Genomic DNA, 25,627 nt, shown 5'->3' with positions numbered 1-25,627 from the left:
GGGATATTTTGTTTAAATAACATCGGTCATTATAAGGGGCATAATGGTAACAAACTTGGCACTCAAGGAATTTCCAAGTTGCAAAATACCTTCACTTGTCTTCTGGTACTTTACACTTTTTTTTTTGAGTTATTTAAAAAGCAGGAAAGTAACGAAAACATAGTGATTCTATAAGGATACTTCAAGACCATAGGTTGTAGGTTCATTTATGGGCCTCATATGCTAATGTGTTAGATAACACGCATGCAGTTTCCATAGGTGAGCAGTATTTGTGAATCATATCATTTTTTCAGGGTACTTTATTATACTCCAGGACTAGTCTTAGGCTAGAATCATGAAGGTGGGGAAGTTTTAACTTGATGTTCTCAGATTTTCCTTTCCATGCATCCTTTCTTCATCCTTGTTGCCCTCCTCATTTCCTTCTGTCTTCAAAATCATTTCTATTAAGGGAGAAATGGTTGATTTAATGTGTTATCTTTCCCCAGGATGTTTGCATTTCAGCAGACACAGTACTCTCATTTGGCTAAACTTGGGGAATTAAGTTCTAATTGTGAAATTCAGTTTAACATGTAAGTGGCCACGCGTGTTGTAAAGTGAACCCCAAATATTGAATTCATATTCAAATGAGTGTCTTTCCCATGTAAGGAATATGGTGCAAAACGACAATGCCATTTACTCTTGACTAACCAGTACTAGTGTATTCAGTTTATAGATGGTTATTTCTTCTTTTTTACTCCATTCTCCTCATTTGCTGAAAATGTTCTGTGATTTATGGGATACAACATGATGTAGCAGAGTGAGTGTGTGGGCTTTGGAGTATGACTTGGAGACATATCTGAGCTTCACAGTTATTTGACCTTGGACACACACCTCCTGAATCTCAGTTTCCTCACCTGTGAAGTATGATTGTTAGGGTTGGTATGATGGAAAAGATATGTATAAATTACCACACCATAAACTACAGTGTATAAATTACAGGCCAGTGGTAGATGTAATACAAAGTAGCTATGATGATTAGTATAAATTCTAGGATTCTTACAAGGAAAAAATTAAAACAATCAGAAAAAGGTTTTTCTATGTAATAGCAACTTTGTTAAAAGTTTGTAGCAGTTATCAATTATGCCAATGATAAATTAACTGGGAGTATGTGTTGACTATAAGCACACCAGATACAGTTTATGGAAAGTTATTCTGTTCATATTCTCAAACATATAAATGAGATGAATATTCACATTGCAGTAAACTTTTTTTTTTAAATTAAGAAAATGATTCATTGAACACAGAGTTACCTAAATGCGTTTGAGAAATGATTTGAATTCTCAGAATTTACTACTTATGAGATGGTTCAAGAATATATTTATTATGCAAGTCGAGGTACGGTCTTGTGAGGTGGGCACTTGATGCCTATGTTATGTCCTCCTGTGTTCTCTTGTTTTACAGGGTTCTACAATTCTATTTCTCACCCCACAGATTTACCAATAAAGAGACAGAGAGAGTATGAGCTGGTGACTCCAGTCAGCACAAATTTTGAAGGACACTATCTCTCCCATATTCTTTCTGCAAATCACAAAAAGAGGTCAGCGAGGGACGTGTCTTCCAACTCTGAGCAATTGTTCTTCAACATCACAGCATTTGGAAGAGATTTTCATCTGCGACTAAAGCCCAACACTCAGCTAGTAGCTCCTGGCGCTGTTGTGGAATGGCATGAGGCATCTCTGGTGCCTGGGAATATAACCGACCGCATTAATGATCATCAACCAGGAAGTGCTTCAGAAAGAATCTGGAAAACAGAGCCTTTGCAGACTAACTGTGCTTATGTTGGTGACATCATGGACATTCCGGGAACCTCTGTTGCCATTAGCAACTGTGATGGTCTGGTAAGACTCATTGCCTTTTGTGTCTGTGTGTTTGCAGGTGTTTGGGAGTGCAGCATGGCTTCAGCATGGTTTGGAAAGTAGAGGTGGAAAGAAAACCTCACTACTATATTTTAGGTTCAGGGAGAAGCATTAGAAAGCATTTCACTGACAAAGATGTGTGCTTTGGCTTAATTTGACATGAAGACAACATTAGTCTAAGAAACCAAACACAACTATTTTAGCATTCTTGGCTTATATGTTCACTTGTATAACACTGGGGATTTTATTTCCTTATTTATTTAAAATCATTCTGACAACTTTCTAAAGAAGTGTAGATTCCTTCAAAATGATAGTATTTCCCTTCTTATGTGGAAATGTTGGATATCCTCTTAAAGAAAGTATTTGAAAGCATTCTTTCGCTTCCCAAAGAATGCTAAAATGGGAAATGAGAAGCTCCTCTGTCAGAATTTGTTCAAATAGCATTACTGTATGGACATGAGATGTAGTTCTCTCTGTATTGTGGCTTTGATTCATTTTTTTCTTTATTTTTGAATAGAATACCCATATATGGCTCTTTAGTTTTGTGGATGAGGCCAGTTGTAACTGATCCTTCTTCACATGCTGTGAAGTATTTTTATTTGTTTTGTATCTCCAGATGTTATTTGAAAAGTGTGTCAATGTTTATGTCTCTTCCATTCACAGTTGACTCCAAGTCTTTGTTCAGAAAGAGCAACCATTTTTCTTTCTATGGTTGCCAGGCTGCTGTTTCTTGGGAGTTCAGAGCTATTGTCTTTGTTTTGTCTCTCTTCTGGGAGTTCTCAAAATATTCCTTGCATTCCTTCTACCTTGGCTAGTCCCCCAACAATACCTTGAATCTTCTGCCACTGTCCTCTCTATGCATAAGCAGAACCCAAAGGAGTTATGATACCATATGTTTTTATCCAAGGCTGGTGGATTAATGGTTGTAAGCTTTATTTTGGGATCTTGTACTGCCTCTTGATGTTCTGTGGGGTTTTAGAAGTCAGGATGGAAAACTGAATAGAGCATGTGTGGCAGGTCCAGATCTCCAAGTTGGACTCTGTCAGTTTAGGACCACACTGTCACATTTAGTGCTGGACCATGCCCTTGGGTTTGAAGACACAAGGAATCTCTCAAATTCCTCTCATTCCACACAAACGTTGAACAGGTCTGAATTAACTAAGTCATTGAATAAAACAATAGATAGTGCTTTCTAAAAAGACTAAGTTTAAAGTATTCACTAAGAGAGGTTGATTCAACACTACCAGGATATAAAAAGAAATAAATTATTAAAAAAAGGTACTGTTTTATAGTACTTCTAAGTAAAATATACTGAGTATTTAATTTAGTGTTATTTTTAAGTTTTACAGCATAAAAAGATTATGTATTTTTTATCTCCTTGGTTAAGATTGAAGCTTGAGCTAGAAGATTTGAAGGTTGAAAATCAGTTTAAGGAAGACAAAAGGCAAGGAAATTATTTTAATGGGTTATCATAGTGATTTTTAAACCCGACTTAGCAATCAGTAATTTTCTTACTGTACATGTCAAATTATCTAGTTATAGATACAGAAATCTGGGACAATAGCAAGTTGCTGTAAGGAAGAGGAAAATAGATATGGAGTTTGAATGAACATTAATTATTAGGATTAATTTCTCATTTTTAAGATATGGTGTTAACTGTTGGCATCATGTGTATGTTGATATAGCGTGTGTGTGTGCGCGTGCACATCTCTACCAGTGTAAACCGCAAGTATTCATTTGTTCCATTCTTTGATCCATTGATTAATTAATTAATTAAAAGATATTTCTGGGAAGCCAGTTACAGGTCAAGCACTATTCCAAGCATTGTGAAATGGTGACAGGAATGATCCCAATTACCATCCTCATGGAGCTCAAAGATGTTAAATTTGCCACAGATGTTAAGTGCCAAAATATCTGGTATACATGTATGTGTGTGTTTATATTAGACATACATATTAGAATCATGTTTAACTTAAAAAACTGTGGTATAAGGAAGTATCTTCTGGAGAGATTTTATGAATGGGGACAGAATTTCAAACCAGACATAAGTGGCCCAGGCCTTGCACTTGATGCAGGAAGAGGGTGGTGTCTAGCCTACAGCAGGCAGTGCTGCCTATGTGGGTGTACAGAAACAGAAGCCTCTTCTAGAGTTTCCAGCTCATAGCAGCTATGGAGGAAGAGTAAAGATGACGGCAGGAAGAGAAGCACGGTTATAGAGAGCAGATCAATACATTAGAGTGATAACACCAGTGGCTACTTCATTAAGCTGGGGACAAGTTCTTAAAATTGCAGAATTGCATTGGACAGGATAAGCTCCTTAGCAGACATGAAGTAGGAAGTAAAATTGATGGGAATATAAATAAATTTGGCTGATTAGCTGATTCCTAAACCTTTTTTGTTCCTTTAGCTTGCTGTGTAGGGATTTGGGTTTGACCTTCTTGAACTTAGGAAGGGAAGCAGGGATACTGAGATAACATAGATGCCTGAGGATTAACCTGATGGGCTATAAAGCCATTGCCCTGGGAAGCTCCGGGATTATAATCAAATCCAAGTTGTCCCAGTAGAAAGCACAGCCACTCCTGCCTTAAAAATACCAATGGGAACATCTCTGTCCAGAAACCATTAGGTTAAGTCCCCTGCTATGGAAAAGAATGCCAGTGAAGCCCTATCTGGATGGGTGCATTTTAGACTGGTGTAGATGGGGGTCCAGTGATCTGGTTTTCTACATGCGTCCTTTGATCTCTTGCTCATAGGGAGCAGCTACAGGTATTTATTTTTCACTGAGGTTGGAAAGTTCTTAGCGTGGCCTTCTCCCTGAGTGAAACTCCTTACCTCTTTTTCGCTAATACTGCCTTGTGGCATACTGTGTATGTTTGAAATGGGCAGTGCTCTGAGACAGAATTAATTTGTATTAAACAGAATGCTTTAGTTTAAGTTAAAAAAGCAGTACTATGCAAAATGTGTCCATAGACTCAGGTTTGTGACAAGATAAATACGGAAGGTGAGACTATATAAAGAAACGTTTTTGACAGTTTGACAGAGTTATATTTGCGTTGGGCCTATTAATAATAATAAGAAAAGTTGGGGCTGGTGTTTTGTGCCTTGTTTTTTCATTTTATTTTTCTACTAATTAGTTTTCCTTGTATTTTACAAAATTATCAGTCCAAGACCAACTGGGGAGAAAGGAAACTGTTTATTCACCCCAGATAGTTTGAAAAGCAAGCAGTAATGCTTAGCTGTTTTTATCTCTCTAGACATTAGAAACTTGACTGAAAGAGTCAGTAGAGTCTGCTTATTCCAGGTAACTCTATGAAATGATCACAGGAAAGGTCCTTTAACATGGGCATTATTGAGGAGGACAGAAAAATGCCTTGAGTGATATATCCAGATCCGAGGTCTAGAATGTGATCTAGACATAGATATGCGTAATAACTAAAATATTATTCTGTGGGTTTCTGAAATCAACATCAAAGTGTTCTGCATGAATGAACTGACAATGATTTTCACCCAGTGTGGCAAAGAACAATATCTCTTCCCGTCTAGCATGACCTTTTCTGACTCTTTGCCAAGATTACGTTTTTTTTTTTTTAACATCTTTATTGGAGTATAATTGCTTTACAATGGTGTGTTAGTTTCTGCTTTATAACAAAGTGAATCACAAGATTACGTTTTACGAGTGACAGCTAATTCTTCACCAGTTGCAGCGTTACGCCTGCTCTAGTCTACCCACTTATAGGTGAGAATTGTTACAATATTCAAACATGGAGTTGTTCTTGTTTTCTGACAGCATCCAATTTTTAAAAAGCCTGCTTCTCTAGACCCTCCTCCAAATTACCCAACCAAAGCCTATTCGTGTTAATAGGTTCTTTCTAAGGCTCTCTCACTGACATGCTCACAGGTCCCTTTGGTGTGTGTTCTGGCTCTGTGCAACATGTAATAAACCCAGCTTGTCAACTGCAGATGTGCTCCCAGTGGTCTGTGGCTGGAGGCTGTTGACATGCTTTGCCTCTCTGCTTCTGTGTCTCTGAGGTGAGAGTCCAGTGGTCAGGAGTCATGGTGATGGCAGGCGTTTCACACACTTCTGAGTGGGAAGACACTTCTGGCTGAGAATCCCAGCTGAAAATAGATTTTTTTATTCCATAGAGCCCTGGCATTTGCCCTGTAACACGATTAAATCTCCCCTGTGTGTAGTGGCGGCTCACAGTCATACTTTGTGGTCTTCAGATTTGCCAAAATAAAGGGTTATTTGGTTAGTAGGCTTTATGTCATGTATTCATAACATAATGAAACTGGATTTTTCTAGACTTGCTAGAACAATATTGCTTTGTTAATTCCCCTGGATTGCATCAGAGGAAACTGGTTGGGAGTGGAAGAACTGAGTGATGATGGCTCTTTTGGGTTATCCAGCTCAGTGATTTCCTTGTGAGCTGACTTTATGATCAAGGGAGTTTATCTAGGACAGAAGTTTTCAATATTTTTTTAACATTTGGAATTCTTCCTCCAAATGAAATCACTAGGTGTTATCTAATAAAATAATATGTAAAATGGATAAACTTAGGAAAGGCCTGGTAAAAACACAGGTGGGAGATGCTCTTCCTCCTAGTTTCTCTTCCTCCTGCCTTGTTCTCACGCAAGAGCACTCTTAGGCCTCCTGAGGCATCTAATGGGAAATCTTCACTGTTAGGGCAGGGGGTCTTGGAAGCTTGAAGTTAACAACTTGGGAACCATAAGCAGAACCTTTTTCTAAAATATGTGATAGTCACATCTGGTTAGTATTGGAGGTAACTTACCCTTTTTAGATTTGGAGCGTGCATGGCCAAACGAAGTCTTTGTGGACAACTGCAAACTTATAAAGAAAACAGCCTTAAGACTTCCCTGCCTTGGGCTTCCCTGGTGGCACAGTGGTTGAGAGTCTGCCTGCCAATGCAGGGGACACAGGTTCATGTCCCGGTCTGGGAAGATCCCACATGCCGCGGGGCGGCTGGGCCCGTGAGCCATGGCCGCTGGGCCTGCGCGTCCGGAGCCTGTGCTCCGCAACGGGAGAGGCCACAACAGTGAGAGGCCCGCGTACCGCCAAAAAAAAAAAAAAAAGACTTCCCTGCCTCAAGACTTTTACTTTAGGATTTGGTCCCTTCAGAAATATGTCCTCGCTATGCCTATTTCAGTAAGTCCAGCTGCAGAAGCACTTTGTAAAAAGACTATTTTAAAAAGTATTATGAGCCAGTGTGCTTGGGATTGAGAACATTTGCCTAGTAATTATGAAAAATAGTGATACTAAAAATAGATACAAATCTGTAGCTATTTATAGTGGACTTAGGGTTTTCAAGGACTGATCTTTAGATGTTGACATTTGAACATCTGCTTTTATGAGGAGAACCTGATCTCTAAAGGCCAGGTGCCTCCCACCTTTTTCTCCCATGAAATGTGTCTATGGAAGGTGTCATGTGTTTATTGATGGGACAGAGGGAGATTTGCGTCTTCACTGTTTACATGCTGATTTAAGAGATCTTAGTAGGTCTGGGGAAAAAAGGACTGGAAACTTGTTTTACTTCTAGGCACCTACACCAGGCTGTTCTAGCAGTGCAGGATTAGAAGATTCTCAAAGCTCCTATATCCTTTAATTTCCATTAGTAGAAGGGAAAAAGTGGGTACCAGTCCACTAGCTTAACTACTTTGGGAGAAACAGTACCATAACAAGCCTCATTGCTTCTCCTGAGATTTGGTCAAGCCATGGCCCATGGGAGCTGACAGTATTAATCCTAGTTGTGAGTGGTACCTGCCTGTGCTGAATCTTGCTGGATCTGGGCTATTGGTTACATTTCCCACCGTGCCTCCTTTCTCAAATAGATAGGCAGCCAGTTTGTGCTTATCTGGGGTGAAGAAGGAAGGTTTGGCAAAGTCTTTGATCATTTTCACATTTTGCATCTAATTTGCATAACCCCCAAATCATACATATGTCAAGCCTTTTCCAAAGTTTTTGGCTATATTTCTCTTGTGTGATTTTGAAAATATTTCTTTTTAATACTTATTTTGTAATTAATTTAAACTATTCATGTTTGTTTATGAGTACCACTTGTTCAGCGTATGATTTGATTTACATCAATTTGATTATGATTTATTTCCCATTGTCTTCTCTATCTTTGGTATAGTAAATTTTTAAATTAAGTTTAAAGATGAACTAAAAATTGGGAAAAAGGTGAATGTGATATTACACATCTTTCTTTGTGTAGGAATGGAAAAACAGAAAATAAAAGGGGAGGGGAAGTTGGCCTGGGAAGTAATGCTTCCATTCTTCTCCATGCAGTGGCAACTAGGACTTCATTATAACTCAAATACAGATTTTTAAAGATACTCAAAAAAGGCTTTAAGAACTGTGAAAATAGTGCTGACCACATCTTTAATATCTTCTTCTCGGTAAATTATCATTAAAACAAGAACAAAAGCACAGCAAGATGTTGATATGATGCCTTTGTGCATAATCAGGCTTTGAGGTCATAGAGTTCTTGCAAAGTAAACCCAGCCTCAAGGTCCTCAACTGCAAAAACTGTTACTCCTGTGACAATCTTTGCTTCTAGGAATACTGATCAAGTTAATAAAGCTTTCTGAAGTGCTAGGATATGCAAAGTGCTAGACTGATTGCTGTGGGGAATACTGAGGTAAGCCAGGCATTATCCTTGTCTTCCAAGAGTACTGGAAATAAGGTATGCAAATGTAGAACCAAAGTACAAGGCCGAATGTTTTAAATGCTCTAAGACTAGGATAGATGACATGTGAGAGTCTGAATGGTGGAAAGAATATTTATGCTTGGAAAGATAGTAGAAGGCTTCCTGGAGAAAGCAATATTTGTGATACCAGACAATTGAAAAGATAACCATATATGTTAAAGTGATCACCAATGATGGTAGAGGTTGGGGTGGGTAGGAAGAGGAGCCTCTGAGGGAGGTAGGAGATATTTGTGATGGCCATAAAAATGAAGAGAGGGTGCGGTAGGTTGATTTCATGAACTTTATAATATATGTAATGAATATATGGGAGAGCCAAGGTAGTCTTGGTCAGTATTTAGCAGAATATAGGAGCAAGTATAATACAAAAGGGAGAGAGAGAAAAGAAAAAGGATAAAACCTAGTGATGTTTATTAAGACCAAATTCAGTGACCATGTAGTTGATATTGACAGGCTCGCATGCGCATTCAGGATGAGAGAAGGGCAAGGATTTGTATTCCTTGATTATGTTGCTTTTCTTCACGGAAGGGTTTTGCTGAAGTCATGGGCTTTTTCTCTGGAGTTTAGGGAGGTATTTTTCTCAGTAACTTTTTTCTAGAATTTGTTCCCAATATTTTATCTGAGAGGGTTTGGAAGTTGATTTTGAAAAATCTGACTTCTTCTCCTATCATCTGGGTCCTTCAATCTTTCAAGTTTGGTGAATTTCGTGCCTTATTTAGTAAACCTCCTTCTATAGCTGTAATTCTTCCATCTGAAATGTTCTCCTTTCTTACTGTGTTTACTGTATGGTTCTATCCCCTACTTCTTCCTATTCTCTAAGGAGTATTTCTAATGTTTTAGTGATTTTTGCTTACAGCATAAAGTGTAATTTGATCAAGTTTACTTAACTCTCATGAAACAAGACACACAAAATACGCTGTTAGTGAATGAGTCGATTTCGATATTAAATCCCATTTTATTTTATGTCATTTAACATATCTACTATATGTACGTGTGTGTATGGAAATACATATATGCATATATATGTTTATATACACACATAAGCATACACATATGCACACATATATATGAAAAACCATAGAAGAGGTAGAGAAAAATCAATGTTTCGTTAAATATTTTGATTCAAAGACTGTTGACAATATTTGTTGTTAGGTCTTTAGAGTTGATGGCAGAGCTGGAATGGCACTCAGGTCGACTGACAGCAAAGCACCTAGCAGTTCTGTTACCCCAGGTTACCTAAATATGCTCCTTACCAAGTGGATGGTTGACAAGGAGGCATGACATGAATTAACTTGTATGTTTTTAATACTGTTAGGAATGTAGAGAGATTAATTAGAAATACAATTGAAAAGGGAGATTTTATCTTACGATTGTCAGCCTATCACAGTGAAATTGAAAAAATATTTAGAATAAAAAACTCAATTGTACTTTTTATTAAGGTTGGCAGACTTTGAATTCTCTATCTCTAAAATAAGAAATTTTAAACACTTGGTATTTTTTTCAAACATTTATTTTCAAAGGAGTTGATTAATTTTTGATCAGTATTAGACTACATTAAACATATCAAGAGATCATTGCTCTTATTGTAGTTGAATTGTCAGTTCTTTGATAAACAGGTTCAAATACTCCATAATTATAACAAATTTCTAAAAATTCTATTTTATTGATTGAAGAAATAAGGATATATGATTGCACTTAATGTCTAACTCCAGAGTCAGTAATATTTAAAAAAAAGAAGGGATATTATATAGCCTGAAGGGTTTTGAAAAGCATTGTCTAGATTGTTATAGCTTACTTTTATAAAATGTTTAGAAGATACCCAGTTTAGAGTTTTGTAGCGAGAATAATCAGTAAACACCAATGAAGAGAAATAGTGGCCAAGCTATTTAGAGTTATGATACTTTGGAAGAGTTCAGTTTGGTAAAATGCCATTGATGACAGAAGTCAAACGTTTGTAAAGTGGTTTAGGGAGATGGTTCATGTTGGGAACGGGCATGGTATTGGTTTAGAATCAGACAAACCTGAACTCCACTTCTGGTTCTACTACCTACCAGCTTGTGACTTTAAACAAGTTGTTTAACCTTGTGGAAGTCTCTTTCCGTCAGTAAAGAGGAGAAAGTAATGCTTGTTATGTTGAGGGCTTACAGAATATTAATGCATCTTTCACACAGCCTGGCTCTGAGAAGTCGATGATTGTTACTACAATCCCTTTCTTTCTTTTTCCATTTATTATAATTATTTGTCCTTAATATTTTGTGATTAATAATAATGATGTTGATTTAGTTTGCAAAGTAAAAAAATGTGCTGCAGTTACCCAACTCAGCCTGTGACCTAACTTGTGGAAAATACAATCTTCTATGAAGTGAATACTTTGGTGAAAATCCTGTAATTTTCAGATGACCTTCTCCACTTGATGCAGGACTCGTTTAGCATCATCTTCTCTGAGGGATACTCTAATCTGTGTTCTCCTGAAGACCTCTAAGGATGGGAAACTCACTAATTTTCATCTTATTTATATATAGCTCTGCCATATAGAAAGTTCTTTCTTAGGTTCTACTTAGAAATATAAAGTGAAAGTATCTTGTTCCATGTATTAGATTCTTCAGAGCTGACAAAGATATAGTGACTGTGATTGACCTCTTATTGTTGTTATTATTATAATACTTCAGTTTTATGCAATTGACCACTAATCATTCAGTGCATTACACAGCACACAACTTCTGCTTTAGGAAACATTTCCCTTTAGTGGTGTGATATAGCCCATACCCTGGCTGGAATGGCATTAATGAGGCATTAGTCATAATTTTAACATACTTCTTAGGCTTTTCATTTTGGTCAGATATTTTAAATTATGAACCTCAGAGTGAGACATTTTGGGGATAGTGATAAAGAGTTCTATGGCATTAGGTGGTATATACTGTTGTTCAGAGTCTTGTTTTCATATTTCTTTTATTTGGTGATAGTAGTTAATATGCTATCTTATATCTGTTTTTGTTTCCAGTCTAGAGTCTTCCATGAAAAAAAAAAGGCTATAAGTCTATGGAGGCAATTGGGGGGGATGGAGATAAAGGTGGCATGGTGGGTCCCTAGCTCCAACTACCAGAAAATGCATTTTTGAACTTAAATGGCGTTATCAAAGTAGATTTTTGAGGTCTTTGTGAGTATTTTGATTAGCTGATAGGACTTTCCAACCCCAATTTAAAACATAGGAGATTTCTGGAAGGCCTTCTTCTGCCTGGTGATGTCCCTAAAAGTAGAAGATCTTCAGAGTGAGAGGACTGTGCTATTAGATACTTGGGTGTCGTATGAACATAGAGGGACCCAGTCTGAGCATGTAAGCCCAAGAGAAAAGGAAGAACAGCACTTAGTGAGAGATTCTGCAAACATTAGCAACCCAAACACAGTGGGAAACGTTTTATTTAGCATTATCTGTGAAACATGATGCTTTTAACATAGTGATGGGAATCTTGCGGTAATACTTCTTTTGGGCTTACAGGATATTTGATCTTGCTTATAGGGTGCCAATATTTCATGCTTTCCTGCCTGGCTTCATATAGTCCTTTATTTTGCATACCTGGCTCTGAGGATGGTATTAACTGGCTGCCAGGACAAGAAGGCAGACCAAGCATAGTGATGTGGGTCCAGGTAAAATTAAGTCACTGTAAGATCTCTGTTTCTGTTTGGTCAGCTGCACGTCATTTTCACCTTTGGCTTCAACTGTGGTACCACACCAAGACTTAGCATAATGATGAGGGAAGTCTCTGAGCCTATTTATTGGCCCTAGCCATTAACCTAAAATTTTCAGGGAGAGGCCTTTTTTTAATATGCTGTTCTTGGAAAAATTTTAGAAACTTGTTAACCTATGAGGATGTTATAAAATTTGAACTGTACCCATGAAACTACCTGGGTACTCTTCCCCATACTTAAAAATTAAGGGTTTGAATTAGATCAGTGATTCTTTTTGTTCTGCCTGTTGGATGTTATGTTTTGAAATACTTTGTAAACTGGTTAAAATATTTATTAAGTAATTAACAATTTTACCTATCTGTTAATGATCAAAAATATACAAAATCGCTGGTCAAAATTCCCAGTGAGTACAAATTATTCTCTCTCCGTACTGGTTGATGATCTTTTCACATGAAAAGCTTAAATTACTCGTAGACCTGTACCATTCTGTTCAGCCTTATGACACAGTGACAGTCATTCCCAGATCTTTGTTATTGCCTCCACTGGTTCCTAAGAGCCCAGAGATCTAAAATTAGGAAACTGTTGACTATAAGCTTCCTGCGATTCCTTCTAGAACTGATGTTCTGTGACTCTGTGACTAAGTTTGTATTCTATTTATCCTTAGGGACTATGCATTCCTGGCCAAGGAAGAAATCAAAACGTCACACTGACCATTATTTATTGATCATGGTCTGGAGTGGAAATTGCATGTATGAGTGTTATTTTTGAGATATGGTTACTTTATAATAATGCTTTTTCTGTTTTTTAAAATTTATTTTTAATCCACTAACTATGAAAAAATCCTGTGTTCTAGAAAGCTCCAAAGAACCTAACTGCTATTACAGTTTTGGGCGATGTTATAGCTTGACTCCTAATGAAATGTGGAAATTATCAGAGTAGAGAGAAATCTGTCTACCTACCTACCTACCTACTTACCTATCTCTCTATCTACACACATATGTGTATATGTGTGTATATATGTATATATATACAGAGAGAAATATATTTATATTTTTATAAAATATTAAGAGCTTGGCTGTGTGACTTGGCTATGCTGTAGGGAGAGTACCGAGTTACCTCAACATAGGAATGTGTGCCAGCTCTATTGATGGAGCCATTTTCCTGGGAGAGTTCCTCATAGGTTGCATTTGAGGAATAGGCGGCTTTTAGGAAGCTGTGAATCATTGTTCTCCACAAGGGGCCTCTAACCTTAGTGCACATCAGAATCTCCTGAGGGCTTGTTAAAACATAGCTTGCTCATAGCCACCTCAGAGTTTCTGATTTAGTTGGTCTGCGTAGGGACCTGAAAATTTATACTTCTAACCCATTCTCGGTTAGTGCCAGACACCGTAACTCAACTGTCTGTTTCTTGTTTATGTGCAATGACACTGGATACTGGCTTTCCCCAGCTGACCTGCTTTCTCGGGTAAGGAATTTGAACTTTTTTCTTTGGTTTGTAATACCGTCTTGGCTCTTGCCCCCCTGCCCAGTCATCATCGCAGCCAGTCTGACTCAGCACCCATCAGTCCCAGATTGGATTAACTGTGTTCAACCACAACTTCCTCTCTTGGTCCCCTTGCCTGGAGGCTACATGTACATTGGAAGCACTGGTGAGCACCATCTCCCCAGGCCAAGTTCTGGCAGAATGCAGAAACTGTGAACTTGGACAAACTACTTACTGTGTCTGATCCTTAGATTCCTCTTTTGATTCATGTAAAGATTTCCCAGTGGTAGGTAGAGCTTTGAAGTGTATCCTCATTTTAATTTATTCAGTAGCCAATAGTCACTAGGAAGTGCTTGCAAGTTTCTAAAGTCACTTTGCTTTCAAGACTGGTGGTGGGGCTTCCCTGGTGGCGCAGTGGTTAAGAATCCGCCTGCCAATGCAGGGGACACGGGTTCAAGCCCTGGTCCGGGAAGATCCCACATGCCACGGAGCAACTAAGCCCATGCGCCACAACTACTGAGCCTGTGCTTTAGAGCCCGTGTGCCGCAACTACTGAAGCCCGTGAGCCACAACTACTGAGCCCATGAGCCACAACTACTGAAGCCTGTGTGCCTAGAGCCCGTGCTCCGCAACAAGAGAAGCCATCGCACTGAGAAGCCCGCGCACTGCAACAAAGAGTAGCCCCCTCTCGCCGCAACTAGAGAAAGCCTGTGTGTAGCAATGAAGACCTAACGCACCCAAAAATAAATAAATAAATAAATAAATTTATAAAAAAATATATATTTAAAACAAAAAAAGAACTGGTGGTAGAACTGTGCCATGGGGCAACACGGAGACCTTGAGATCTTCAGTTGTCCTGTGTTTTAACAATCTGGGGCCATCACACTTTGTGGGCTCTCATGAGTCAACCTTGTATTCTGTCCATACACCAGCTCAGTGCTACACTGAGCTATAGTTACATTCTCGACCTAGATGATCTCATGTGATTTTATGGCTTCAAATACCATCAAGCAGTAATGACTCTATGTGTCTGGCCCTGACCTCTCCTCTGAGCTCTAGATTTGTGTGTGTGTTCTGCTGCCCATTCAACTTCTCCACTTGGATGTCAGATAGCCATCTCAAATTTAACAGGGCTGAAGGTCATCCCTTGACAGCTACCCCTGCGTGACTTCCTCCACAGAGAAAAGTTTGGGCCCTAATTCTCAGGCCAAAAACCTAGACTTATGCTAGACTCCTCTTTTTCCTCATTTCTTTCATAAAATCCATCCATAAATCTTGAGGTTGTTTTATAAAATATGTTCTGAATCTACTTATGTAATCTCCAATGCTACAACTTTGATCTAAACCACTATCATCTCTTCCTTGGACACTACAGTGACCTCCTTTTTTTTTTTTTTTTTCATTTTTGACCCTCTTCATCCTTCACGTAGAAGTTGAAGTGACGTTTCTAAATTCGACGAACTTTTCTCTGCTTAAAAGCCTTCAGTTGCTTCCCATTAAAATTCAAACATCTTACCATGACTTTTAAGACCCTTATGTCAGTAGTTCCAATAATCATTGTCTCATAATCACCTAAAGAGCTTTTAAAGAAAATATAGATGCCTAAACCCAACCCCAGAGGTACAGATTCATTTGGTCTGGGGTAAGGCTCAGCATAAGTAGACTAAATGCTGCTCTAGATGATTCTAATATGCAGCTAGAGTTGAGAATCATTGTTCTTTCCAAGAGGCCTCTAACCTTAGTGGGCATGAGAATCCCATGGAGGGCTTGTTAACATAGATTTCTAGGTGCCACTTTGGGGTTTCTGATTCAGTGGGTCTGTAGAGGAGCCTGAAGATTTGCATTCCTAACAGGTTCCCAGGTGACACTACATTTGGAAACCACTGTTTTACAAGATCTGGTCTTAGCATGTTCTCTGATGTCATTCCCTTGTTTACTACATTCAACCCCCTCTGGTCTTCCTTTTGTCTTTCAAATCCAAATTTTTTCTGTCTCTGGCCTTTTGGAAATGTTGTTTCTTCAGCCATAACATTCCTTTCTAGATCTTTACCGGGTTTTTTGTTGTTGTTTTTTTGCGGTACGCGGGCCTCTCACTGTTGTGGCCTCTCCCGTTGCGGAGCACAGGCTCCAGACGCGCAGGCTCAGCGGCCATGGCTCACGGGCCCAGCCGCTCCGCGGCATGTGGGATCTTCCTGGAACGGGGCACGAACCCGTGTCCCCTGCATCGGCAGGCAGACTCTCAACCACTGTGCCACCAGGGAAGCCCTCTAGATCTTTAAACAGAGATTCGTACTCATCATTTGGGTGTTAACTTAAATTCCGTTTCCTCAAAAAAGAATTTTTGGCCATTCTAGCTAAAACAGAAACTTTAGTCGCTCTACACTATATTAGTGATTTTAATCTTATCTGTAGGCATTATTTGCATCTCAAACTTATCTTGAATTTATCTTTTACATTTATTTTTGGGGGACTCTCTCTACTGAGGATAAGGACTCTTTCCCGTGGGTCTTTAACAGTGTTTGGCACACAGTGTGTGCTCAGCAAATCAATGCTGACAGACTGAATGGTGTGAATATTAGAATAGGGAATTGATTACCACTTTTTCAAGGTGAATTATAGACCTTTCTTGGATGTGTTCAGATTTCCCAGTGCGTAACTTTTGCAATTGAAGGGGGTGCTATGAACTTGAAAGTTTAAGGTTCCTAAGATTTCATATAAATCAGTTCTATCCTTCTGAATAGCGTTTTAATGCTGTGGTTTTCATAACTAAGTTTTTTTTTTTCTTTTAGTTTTCTGTCTCCTCTTCTTTTGCATATGAACTATAGTGAAGGGGCAACATCATCTTGATCCAAGCCCACACTTGAGTTCAACACCATAGTAGAGGTATAGTGTGTCTCTTAAATTAATTTACTCCTGTTAAGCAAAGGAAGCAGATACAAGTCAGCATGGCAACGTGTTGCAAAAAAAAAAAAAAAATGGAATTAAAAAAAAGACATTATAAAAATGTTATACTTTGGACTAATTCCTTGGAAGAAAATAAACATATTGACTTTCTTGTCAAGGTTTTTACTACAGCAACCTATGGTTCTTTCTGATCACTGATCACACATAAATTGTTTAATGCTTTTCCCCCTTGCTAAACTGTAAACTCCATGAGAGTTGGAGTTGTATCTGTAATGCTTACTCTTACATCGTCAAAACCAGGTACCATGCCTGATAATAGTAGGTGCACAGTAAACATGTGATGAGTTACTGAATAAATGAAGACACAGGACGTAAGTTCCATGTCAGTATACTATAATCTGCTCACTATCACCTTACAGGTTTTATGAACTTTTAATTGAAATGCTTCTGTGCAGAATTCCCCTCCATCCTTTCCCTTTGGTACCCAGAACCCTGCCTTGTAACCTTTCATTTCTTTCCGTGGTTTCTCCTTGATGGAAGGTAAAAATTATTCTCAAGCCAAGTACAGAAAGCCACACTTCTTCAGTTTCTTGCATTGTTTGTCTTCTATTAGACAATAAGTGGTTTTTCCAACTTTTGTGTCTCTTGGTAACCCCTAGGAGGAGTCTTTTTATATTCCTGTGAGTGAATTTTCTCTTTCTGCTTCTTAGGAGGAGATAAATAGATTGATTAATATCTGAAGAGAACTTGGCTGAGTCATTTATTGCTTCATTCATTCAATGGCTACTATATACTTTCAGTGCTGGGAATGTAACAATGAACAAAAACAGGCATCATATTTGCCCCCATGGAGTTTAGATAAAGTGGGAAATACAGACTTTACTTTCTGTAAAGTCACCTGAGTAAAGATAAACTTGGCATAAATGCTATCAAGGAAAAGGGACATTGTTTTATGAAATAAATAACAAAGTCATCTGACCTAGGCTAGGGATAGGGGAAAGTTTCCCTGAGGAAATGGTATTTGAGCTGAGTTTTTAAGGATAAATAAGAGTTCCCTAGATAAGGTGCTTGTTGAGCACATTTTAGGAAGTAAGGGGGCAAAGAGACCACAAGGTCAGATTATCTGGGTTGGCTGAGATAAAATTTGACTTTCAGAAGAAAACTAATCTGTCACCATGGTTCTCCTGAGCTACCATAGGTGTTTTATCTTTTTTTTTTTTTAATTTGTGAATTTATTATTATTATTGCTGGTTAACATTTTTTAGCAATAAAGTATTTTTACTTAGGTATGTACATTGCTTTTTATTTTTTAATGTTTTAAATTAATTTTTTATTGTAGTACAGTTGCTTTACAACGTTGTGTTAGTTTATACAGTACAGCAAAGTGAATCAGCTATACGTTTACATATATCCCCTCTTTTTTAGATTTCCTTCCCATTTAGGTCAACACAGAGCACTGAGTAGAGTTCCCTGTGCTGTACAGTAGGTTCTCATTAGTTATCTATTTTATACATAGTAGTGTATAAATCCCAATCTCCCAATTCATCCCACCCCCGCTTCCCCTCTTGGTATCCGTAAGTTTGTTCTCTACATCTGTGTCTCTATTTCTGCTTTGCGAATAAGTTCATCTCTACCATTTTTCTAGATTCTACATATAAGCGATATTATACGATATTTATTTTTCTCTTTCTGACTTACTTCACTCTATATGACAGTCTCTAGGTCCATCCACGTCTCTGCAAATGGCACTATTTTGTTCATAGGTATTTTATCCTGTTTCTCATACTAGTTAAAAATTTATGGGCATCGATAATTGTGTGCCAGACACAGATCTGTCCTTTACAGGAATTATCTTAATCCTGACAACAGTTCCCACTTATGGATTAAGAGCCCAGGGAAATGAGTATCTTGTGCTGTGTCTCACGGAAGACCCGGATACCTGCATTCAGAACCTGTACTTTTGACTTATATTATCCTAGTTCTCAGAGGGTATTCCTAATACTTCAGAAAGCTTGGGCAGCTTGAATTCCAGCATAGACACATATCTGGATCTCTCGTTACATATGTACTTCCTATCCATATACCTATTGTATACAACAGCGTATGTGTGTATGTTTTTGTAAAATATAAACTTGTGGGTTTCTGGGGGATGTATATATAGCAAAGATGTATATATATTTCATCAGTATATTTTGAGGCTGAAAATTGAATCTGAGAATTTGAAATCAAGCAGTTTAACCTTGAAAAAAATTGCTGGTTGGGATAGATAGATGAGTACTAGTAATTAATAAATGGAACTGAGCTGTTTTCTATCAAATTTGGGTGCCTACCCCCAGGAGGTGTGTGAATTTCATTACGGCAAGTGAAAATCTTCTGCGTCTGGCCTTATCCTCTGCCGCTAAAGCGGCTCATCTCCATCCACAGTAGCTGCTTATAGCTTTAAATAGCACAGTCTGGACTCTCTCTGCCAACTCTTCTCAAGCCAGCCAGGGTTATGGCGGGGCCAGGGTTGCACGGATGATGCTGTCTGTGCGAGGCCAGGGAAAGGGTTAGCGAATTGGCCCGCTGCCTGGGCACCGGTGCAGGGAAGCCGTGGGGCAGTGCAGCAATTTCCTGCTTGGGGAGAAGCCCTAGAAGGCTGGTGCTGGCAAATCCCTGACTCTTCAATTCTTTTGTGATACCTCACTGCACCCCTTACACACCCCTGTGTTTCTCTGGGGGGAATTTGATTTGTGCTATTCACAGGTACCCAGGGGATGATTTAAGGGGATCCTACCCCCCACCCCACCCCCACTCATAGTCATTTTGCCTGGAATTTTCACGATTAGAAAATGCAAATGTCATATTCTCTAGTTAGGAGTTTCTAACTTAGCTTAAATCGCATTATCAATTGAGCCAACTTGCTCCTGCAGGGCACTGAAGGGTTAGGAGAAAGGGCAGGTGAGGGAGACTGAACATGAAGCATAGGTGAGGGAAGGTGGGAAGAACTGGGCAATGCCTGGGAAAATAGACCATCAGGGAGAGATGAACAAAAGAAAAGGACCACACATTTTCCGTTCTTCACTGTTTTACTTAAGTCTGATCCTGACTGCCCATTTCTCTTTCTTTGGCGCTTATAGCCAAAAGAAAATCAGCAGATTTATTCCTATAAGTTCTTTTAAGTGTCACTTCTATCAAGGTGATGAACTATTCCACACTAAATGTGGCTGATAACTGGCTTGTTTTCTGAGTTATCCTAATTGCCTTAGTGATTGTTTTGTTTTATTTTTTTGTTTTTATTTTATATTTTAATTTCAGATGCTCCTCTAATAATTGATGAGGTTTCAGGGAGAAATTTGAGTTTGTTTGTTTGGTTTTTTTCCCCTAAGTTATGTCTGGGTGGTAGAGCACTTAGTGGAAGGGACATTTGGTCACAGCTTGCTTCTGGGTTCTTTATCTGATCCATGTGCTAATCCAGGGCTTGTCTAGCTTGGAGTATTCTTCCTCAATGAAGTGGCATCTCTCAAAGGAGAAGCATTTACTCTGACTAAACAGGAGTGGGGTCCTAAGACTCTGTTTGACTCTCAGTGATGTGGAGCAGATGCTTTTCCCAGCGTGGACCACTCTGGAGCTGTGAGCACACTTAACGGGAATATAGTAAAGGCCTGCATGTCCTCCCAGGATTTCGTCGGAGAGCTGCAGTTATAGAGCCATTCCCATTGTTTTAGAGATGAGGAAACTGAAGCCCAGGGAAGTGGAGTGGTGAGGTCAGCATCACACATTTTTAATAAGCAGCAGGGAAAGAACTGGAACCCAGGTCTCACCATTCCTGTCTCCACCGTCTTCCCTGTCTAGCACTTGGTTAGGAATCCAGAGTACTTCTGAGAGGTCTTAGGGCAGCTTCCTATTCTGTCCAGTTCTAATTTTTCCTTCTCTTCAGCTTACATGAATACTTGGTTTGACCATATAAAATTATTATCCATTCCAGTATGTATTTGAGCTGGCTGCCCTATGCCTACTTCTCATGAAGCATCATGCCAGTTCTGTACTTCAGAAACTATATACCAGATGAACAACAGGCATTTTACTTAATAACAATGAAGAGAGCATACTGGCTAAGGGCACAGACTCTGGAGTTAGCAGTGTGAGTCCTGGCTTCAGCACATACTAGGCATAAAACCATTCTAAATCTCATTTTCTCATTAGCAAATTGGTGATAATAATAATTTAATAATAATAATAAAACCTGTTTCATGGGTTATTGTGAGCAATAAATAACCCATGTAAGCACTTAGTACCGTGCCTGGGACATAATAAATAGTAAATCAAGTTAACTATTCTTCTTTTAAATGTGCTCAGTTTTTATTGTTTATTACTAATACAGATCATCATTGCTCAGCTTTAAAAATCATAGAACATTGTCAACATGTACTTATTTAGAAAGAGTCTAGTGTTGTTTTCTCAAACAGAGCAGCAGATCTGCGGCAATTCTGAGGATCAGATGTGTATAGGTTTGAGTGTAGGTGCCCGCGTACCTTCCTGTCTTCCTCCTGTCTGTTCTTCTCCCTCCCCATCCCTCTTCCCTTTCTACTTTTGTTGAAGTCTCTACTTTTACTTACTTTGAGAGGACTCAAGGATATTACATGTTAGGACAGTGCCAGCTAAGCATTTAAGGAAAGATCAAAACAAACAAAGACCATGTGAAGGACGCTAAAAGGAATATTTTCAAGTACATGAACTGAACAAGGTTAAACACTTGGGAGATAAAGGTTGCTCTAAAGTTTTTGGCAGTTAACGCTTAAAAGGAAATACGTTAGGTCACACAGTTCTCGTTTCTTGACAATAGAAAACAAGATACATTAAACCTTCAGAGACAAATAATTTTTTTTTCCCCAATAGGGCTAAACTTAAGTTATAACATGTGTAGACAGTTATACAATTGTATAACAATTGTAATCAGGTTATATGTTAAAGATATTGTTCAGATTAAGCATGGAAGTAATTCAATGTCAAATGAGTCACTTTTGAGTGGGCTGCATTTTGATATTTTCTAAATTTTTTAAATTAGCAAAGGCAATAGGGATGAGTCATGCAATTATTTTAAAAACTGTTTAAAAGTTTTCAATACAGATTCTTCATATTTTATCTTAAAATTTAGTGCTCAGTGTAGAATTGCTTCACATATTACCTTACACAATGTAGGCAATACGTTTTCTTGTATATTACATTTTAATTTGAGAGCGACACTTGCATAAAATTTTAGTTTGGTTTAATTTGTTTTCACAATATTGAAAAACAAAATGCTTATAAAATATATGGGAAAACATTGTCCTCAGGTTTGTTTTTTTTTAATGTTAATTGTGTAAACAGGTAAGAACTCTAGAAACTGTGCTTTTTAGGAAAAACAGAACTTATTACCTTGGGCCTGTGTTATCTTTATGAAATTGTAAAGAAATTGCCTCAAAATTCATTGGAAATAGAAAGTTTTTTTCCTTTTAATGCACGTGTCAAATGTAGATTGAATAAATACTCTGCATATATTTTTTTCCTCTCGTATTCAACTTTTAGAATAGTCAAGCCTTTACTCTTTGCTATATAAGAAATTATTGAAAATGCCCCAAACTCCTAGAAAAGTAAAGATTAGGATATTAAATTCAGACATCATTATCCTCTCCCATTAATTTTGTTAGAAGATCCCCTGTCTGAAAATAGAGTAAGTAAATATTATTTTCTATCTGGTGCAGTTACAGTTGGGATTTTATATTTTTAAGACTTAAAAGAATTTTGTTAAACAGTTGCTAGTGTTAGGAAATTAGCTCACTTTGATACTCGCTTAGCCTTAGATATGTCTTTCTTCCTTTTATTAACTTTTGTCTGACATTAACTTTTTAACTTTTATAATGGTTTTAACCTTTATAAAATGTCTTAACATTTTAACATTGTTAGAAATGAAGACTGGTTTTTTTTTTTTTGATTATGATTCATTTCTATACCAGTTTCCAAAAAAGCTGTTACATAAGGTGTAGTGATTGAATAGAATAGAACCTGTGTGGGAGGAGACTTAAAGGTTCAATTTATTCTAAAGTTAGTAATGGGAACAGTCTGATTGCAGAGGATCACTGTTTTCTCATTGCAGTACCTGATATGAATCACCAACTTTGTAGGTCACTTCATTCCCCTTTCTGTTTCTGGCCTCTGATTCTCAAGTAACCTTAAGTGTTCTGTGAAGTGCCCTCAACATGAAGGGTGCTGTCATCTCAAGAGGGTTATAACCAGGACAACGTAGGAGGTGCTGCTTCATCTGTTCTGAGAGAGAGGAAATTTCATGGAGGTGAAATGTAAGTTGAATGGAGAGAAACTAACTGGATTAAATTGCATTCAGTGACCATGCAGACTGGACCAGATGTTAAACAGATCAGAATCTGTGGTGAATGTTGAGGATGAAGTTTGGCCCACCACACCTACTCAGAAGGTCAATGGTGGGAGGAAAGGTTTCCAGTCTTCTTTTCCAGTCACGGATTTGTGTGTAGAAGAAAGGGTGTTCCATTTCCTATTTGATTGTGAAATGTCCCTGTATTGGTTCCAGCAATTTAACCTGCCATCTCACATAGCTTCATTTCTGTAGAAGTCTCCCATGTTTTCATGTTTTTACTTGAAATTCTTGAGTTCTCCTTCCTTGTTTGGTTAAAGGGACATTTAAAGCTCTGTTTTTAGTGGGAAGTTTTGGGGCCATCTCAAAAACCTAGATATTTTGAGATTATTTCAGAGATCTAGGTAGACCAGTGGTATAGTTAAATAGCCTGGGAACCTGTTGAAATAATTTTGTTTGCTCACTGAAGCACTCATTTGTATGCAGTTACTATGGCTTGATTTTTCTGGAAACTGCTCTTTATTATAGTAATGGAAGTAGATAATTAAAAGCTATAAATAACCTCAATTTTAATAGAGGAGATTATTGACAAAGTTAGACTTTAATATAAGCTGTAGGCAATGTACAGTATTTGGCAATGTACAGTATACTTTTATGTGTAATTTAACAAATAGTTAATTTTGAGGGTGTTTGTTTTGAATTTTATTTTATTTTTTATATAGCAGGTTCTTATTGGTCATCCCTTTTATACATATTAATATATACATGTCAATCCCAATCTCCCAATTCATCACACACCCCCTGCCGCTGCTTTCCCCCCTTGGTGTCCGTGCATTTGTTCTCTACATCTGTGTCTCTATTTCTGCCCTGCAAACCAGTTCATCTGTACCATTTTTCTAGGTTCCACATATATGCGTTAATATACGATACTTGTTTTTCTCTTTCTGACTTACTTCACTTTGTATGACAGTCTCTAGATCCATCCACGTCTCTACAAATGACCCAATTTCATTCCTTTTTATGGCTGAGTAATATTCCATTGTATATATGTACCACATCTTCTTTATCCCTTCATCTGTCAATGGACACTTAGGTTGCTTCCATGAACTGGCTATTGTAAATAGGGCTGCAGTGAACATTGGGGTGCATGTGTCTTTTTGAATTATGGTTTTCTCAGGGTATATGCCCAGTAGTGGGATTGCTGGATCATATGGTAATTCTATTTTTAGTTTTTTAAGAAACCTCCGTACTGTTCTCCATAGTGGCTGTATCAATTTACATTCCCACCAACAATGCAAGAGGGTTCCCTTTTCTCCACACTCTCTCCAGCATTTGTTGTTTGTAGATTTTCTGATGATGCCCATTCTAACTGGTGTGAGATGATACCTCATTGTAGTTTTGATTTGCATTTCTCTAATAATTAGTGATGTTGAGCAGCTTTTCATGTGCTTCATGGCCATCTGTATGTCTTCTTTGGAGAAATGTCTATTTAGATCTTTTTGGATTGGGTTGTTTGTTTTTTAATATTGAGCTGCATGAGCTGTTTATATATTTTGGAGATTAATCCTTTGTCCGTTGATTCGTTTGCAAATATTTTCTCCCATTCTGAGGGTTGTCTTTTCATCCTGTTTGTAGTTTTCTTTGCTTTGCAAAAGTTTTAAGTATCATTGAGTCCCATCTGTTTATTTTTGTTTTTATTTCCATTACTCTAGGAGGTGGATCAAAAAAGATCTTGCTGTGATTTATGTCAAAGAGTTTTCTTCCTGCTTTCCTCTAAGAGTTTTATAGTGTCCGGTCTTACATTTAGGTCTCTAATCCATTTTGAGTTTATTTTTGTGTTTGGTGTTAGGGAGTGTTCTAATTTCATTCTTTTACATACAGATGTCCAGTTTTACTAGCACCACTTACTGAAGAGGCTGTCTTTTCTCCATTGTAATCCTTGCCTCCTTTGTCATAGATTACTTGACCATATGTGCGTGGGTTTATCTCTGGGCTTTCTGTCTTGTTCCGTTGATCTATATTTCTGTTTTTGTGCTAGTACCATATTGTCTTGATTACTGTAGCTTTGTAGTATAGTCTAAAGTCAGGGAGCCTGATTCCTCCAGCTCCATTTTTTTCCCTCAAGACTGCTTTGGCTATATGGGGTCTTTTGTGTCTCCATACAAACTTTAAGAATTTTTGTTCTAGTTCTGTAAAAAATGCCATTGGTAATTTGATAGGGATTGCATTGAATCTGTAGATTACTTTGGGTAGTATAGTCCTTTTCACAATATTGATTCTTCCAATCCAAGAACATGGTGTATCTCTCCATCTGTTTGTATCATCTTTAATTTCTTTCATCAGTGTCTTATAGTTTTCTGAGTACAGGTCTTTTACCTCTTTAGGTAGGTTTATTCCTAGGTATTTTATTCTTTTTGTTGCAGTGGTAAATGGGAGTGTTTCCTTAATTCCTATTTCACATTTTTCATCATTAGTGTATAGGAATGCAAGAGATTTCTGTGCATTAATTTTGTATCCTGCTACATTACCAAATTTATTGATTAGCTCTAGTAGTTTTCTGGTGGCATCTTTAGGATTCTCTATGTAT

General features: G+C 37.9%; 1 protein-coding gene across 14 annotated transcripts in view; it reads left to right on the top strand.

The window, feature by feature from the left end:
* The window catches only part of ADAMTS3 (ADAM metallopeptidase with thrombospondin type 1 motif 3), a 611,755-nt gene that overhangs the window by 341,657 nt on the left and 244,471 nt on the right, over window positions 1-25,627 (top strand). For 9 of the 14 annotated variants that reach the window (XM_079921102.1, XM_079921101.1, XM_079921114.1 and 6 more), the window contains one exon: window positions 1,471-1,877. In XM_079921102.1, coding sequence (XP_079777228.1) covers window positions 1,471-1,877 — 407 coding nt within the window. Of the gene's footprint in view, window positions 1-1,440; window positions 1,878-25,627 lie in introns of those variants that run through there. The other 5 variants (XM_079921112.1, XM_079921100.1, XM_079921113.1 and 2 more) reach the window with 2 other exon arrangements.

The sequence above is a fragment of the Stenella coeruleoalba genome (genome assembly GCF_951394435.1).
Source record: "Stenella coeruleoalba genome assembly, chromosome: 4".
Classification (NCBI taxonomy): domain Eukaryota; kingdom Metazoa; phylum Chordata; class Mammalia; order Artiodactyla; family Delphinidae; genus Stenella; species Stenella coeruleoalba.
This window is presented reverse-complemented; position numbering and strand designations above follow the sequence as displayed.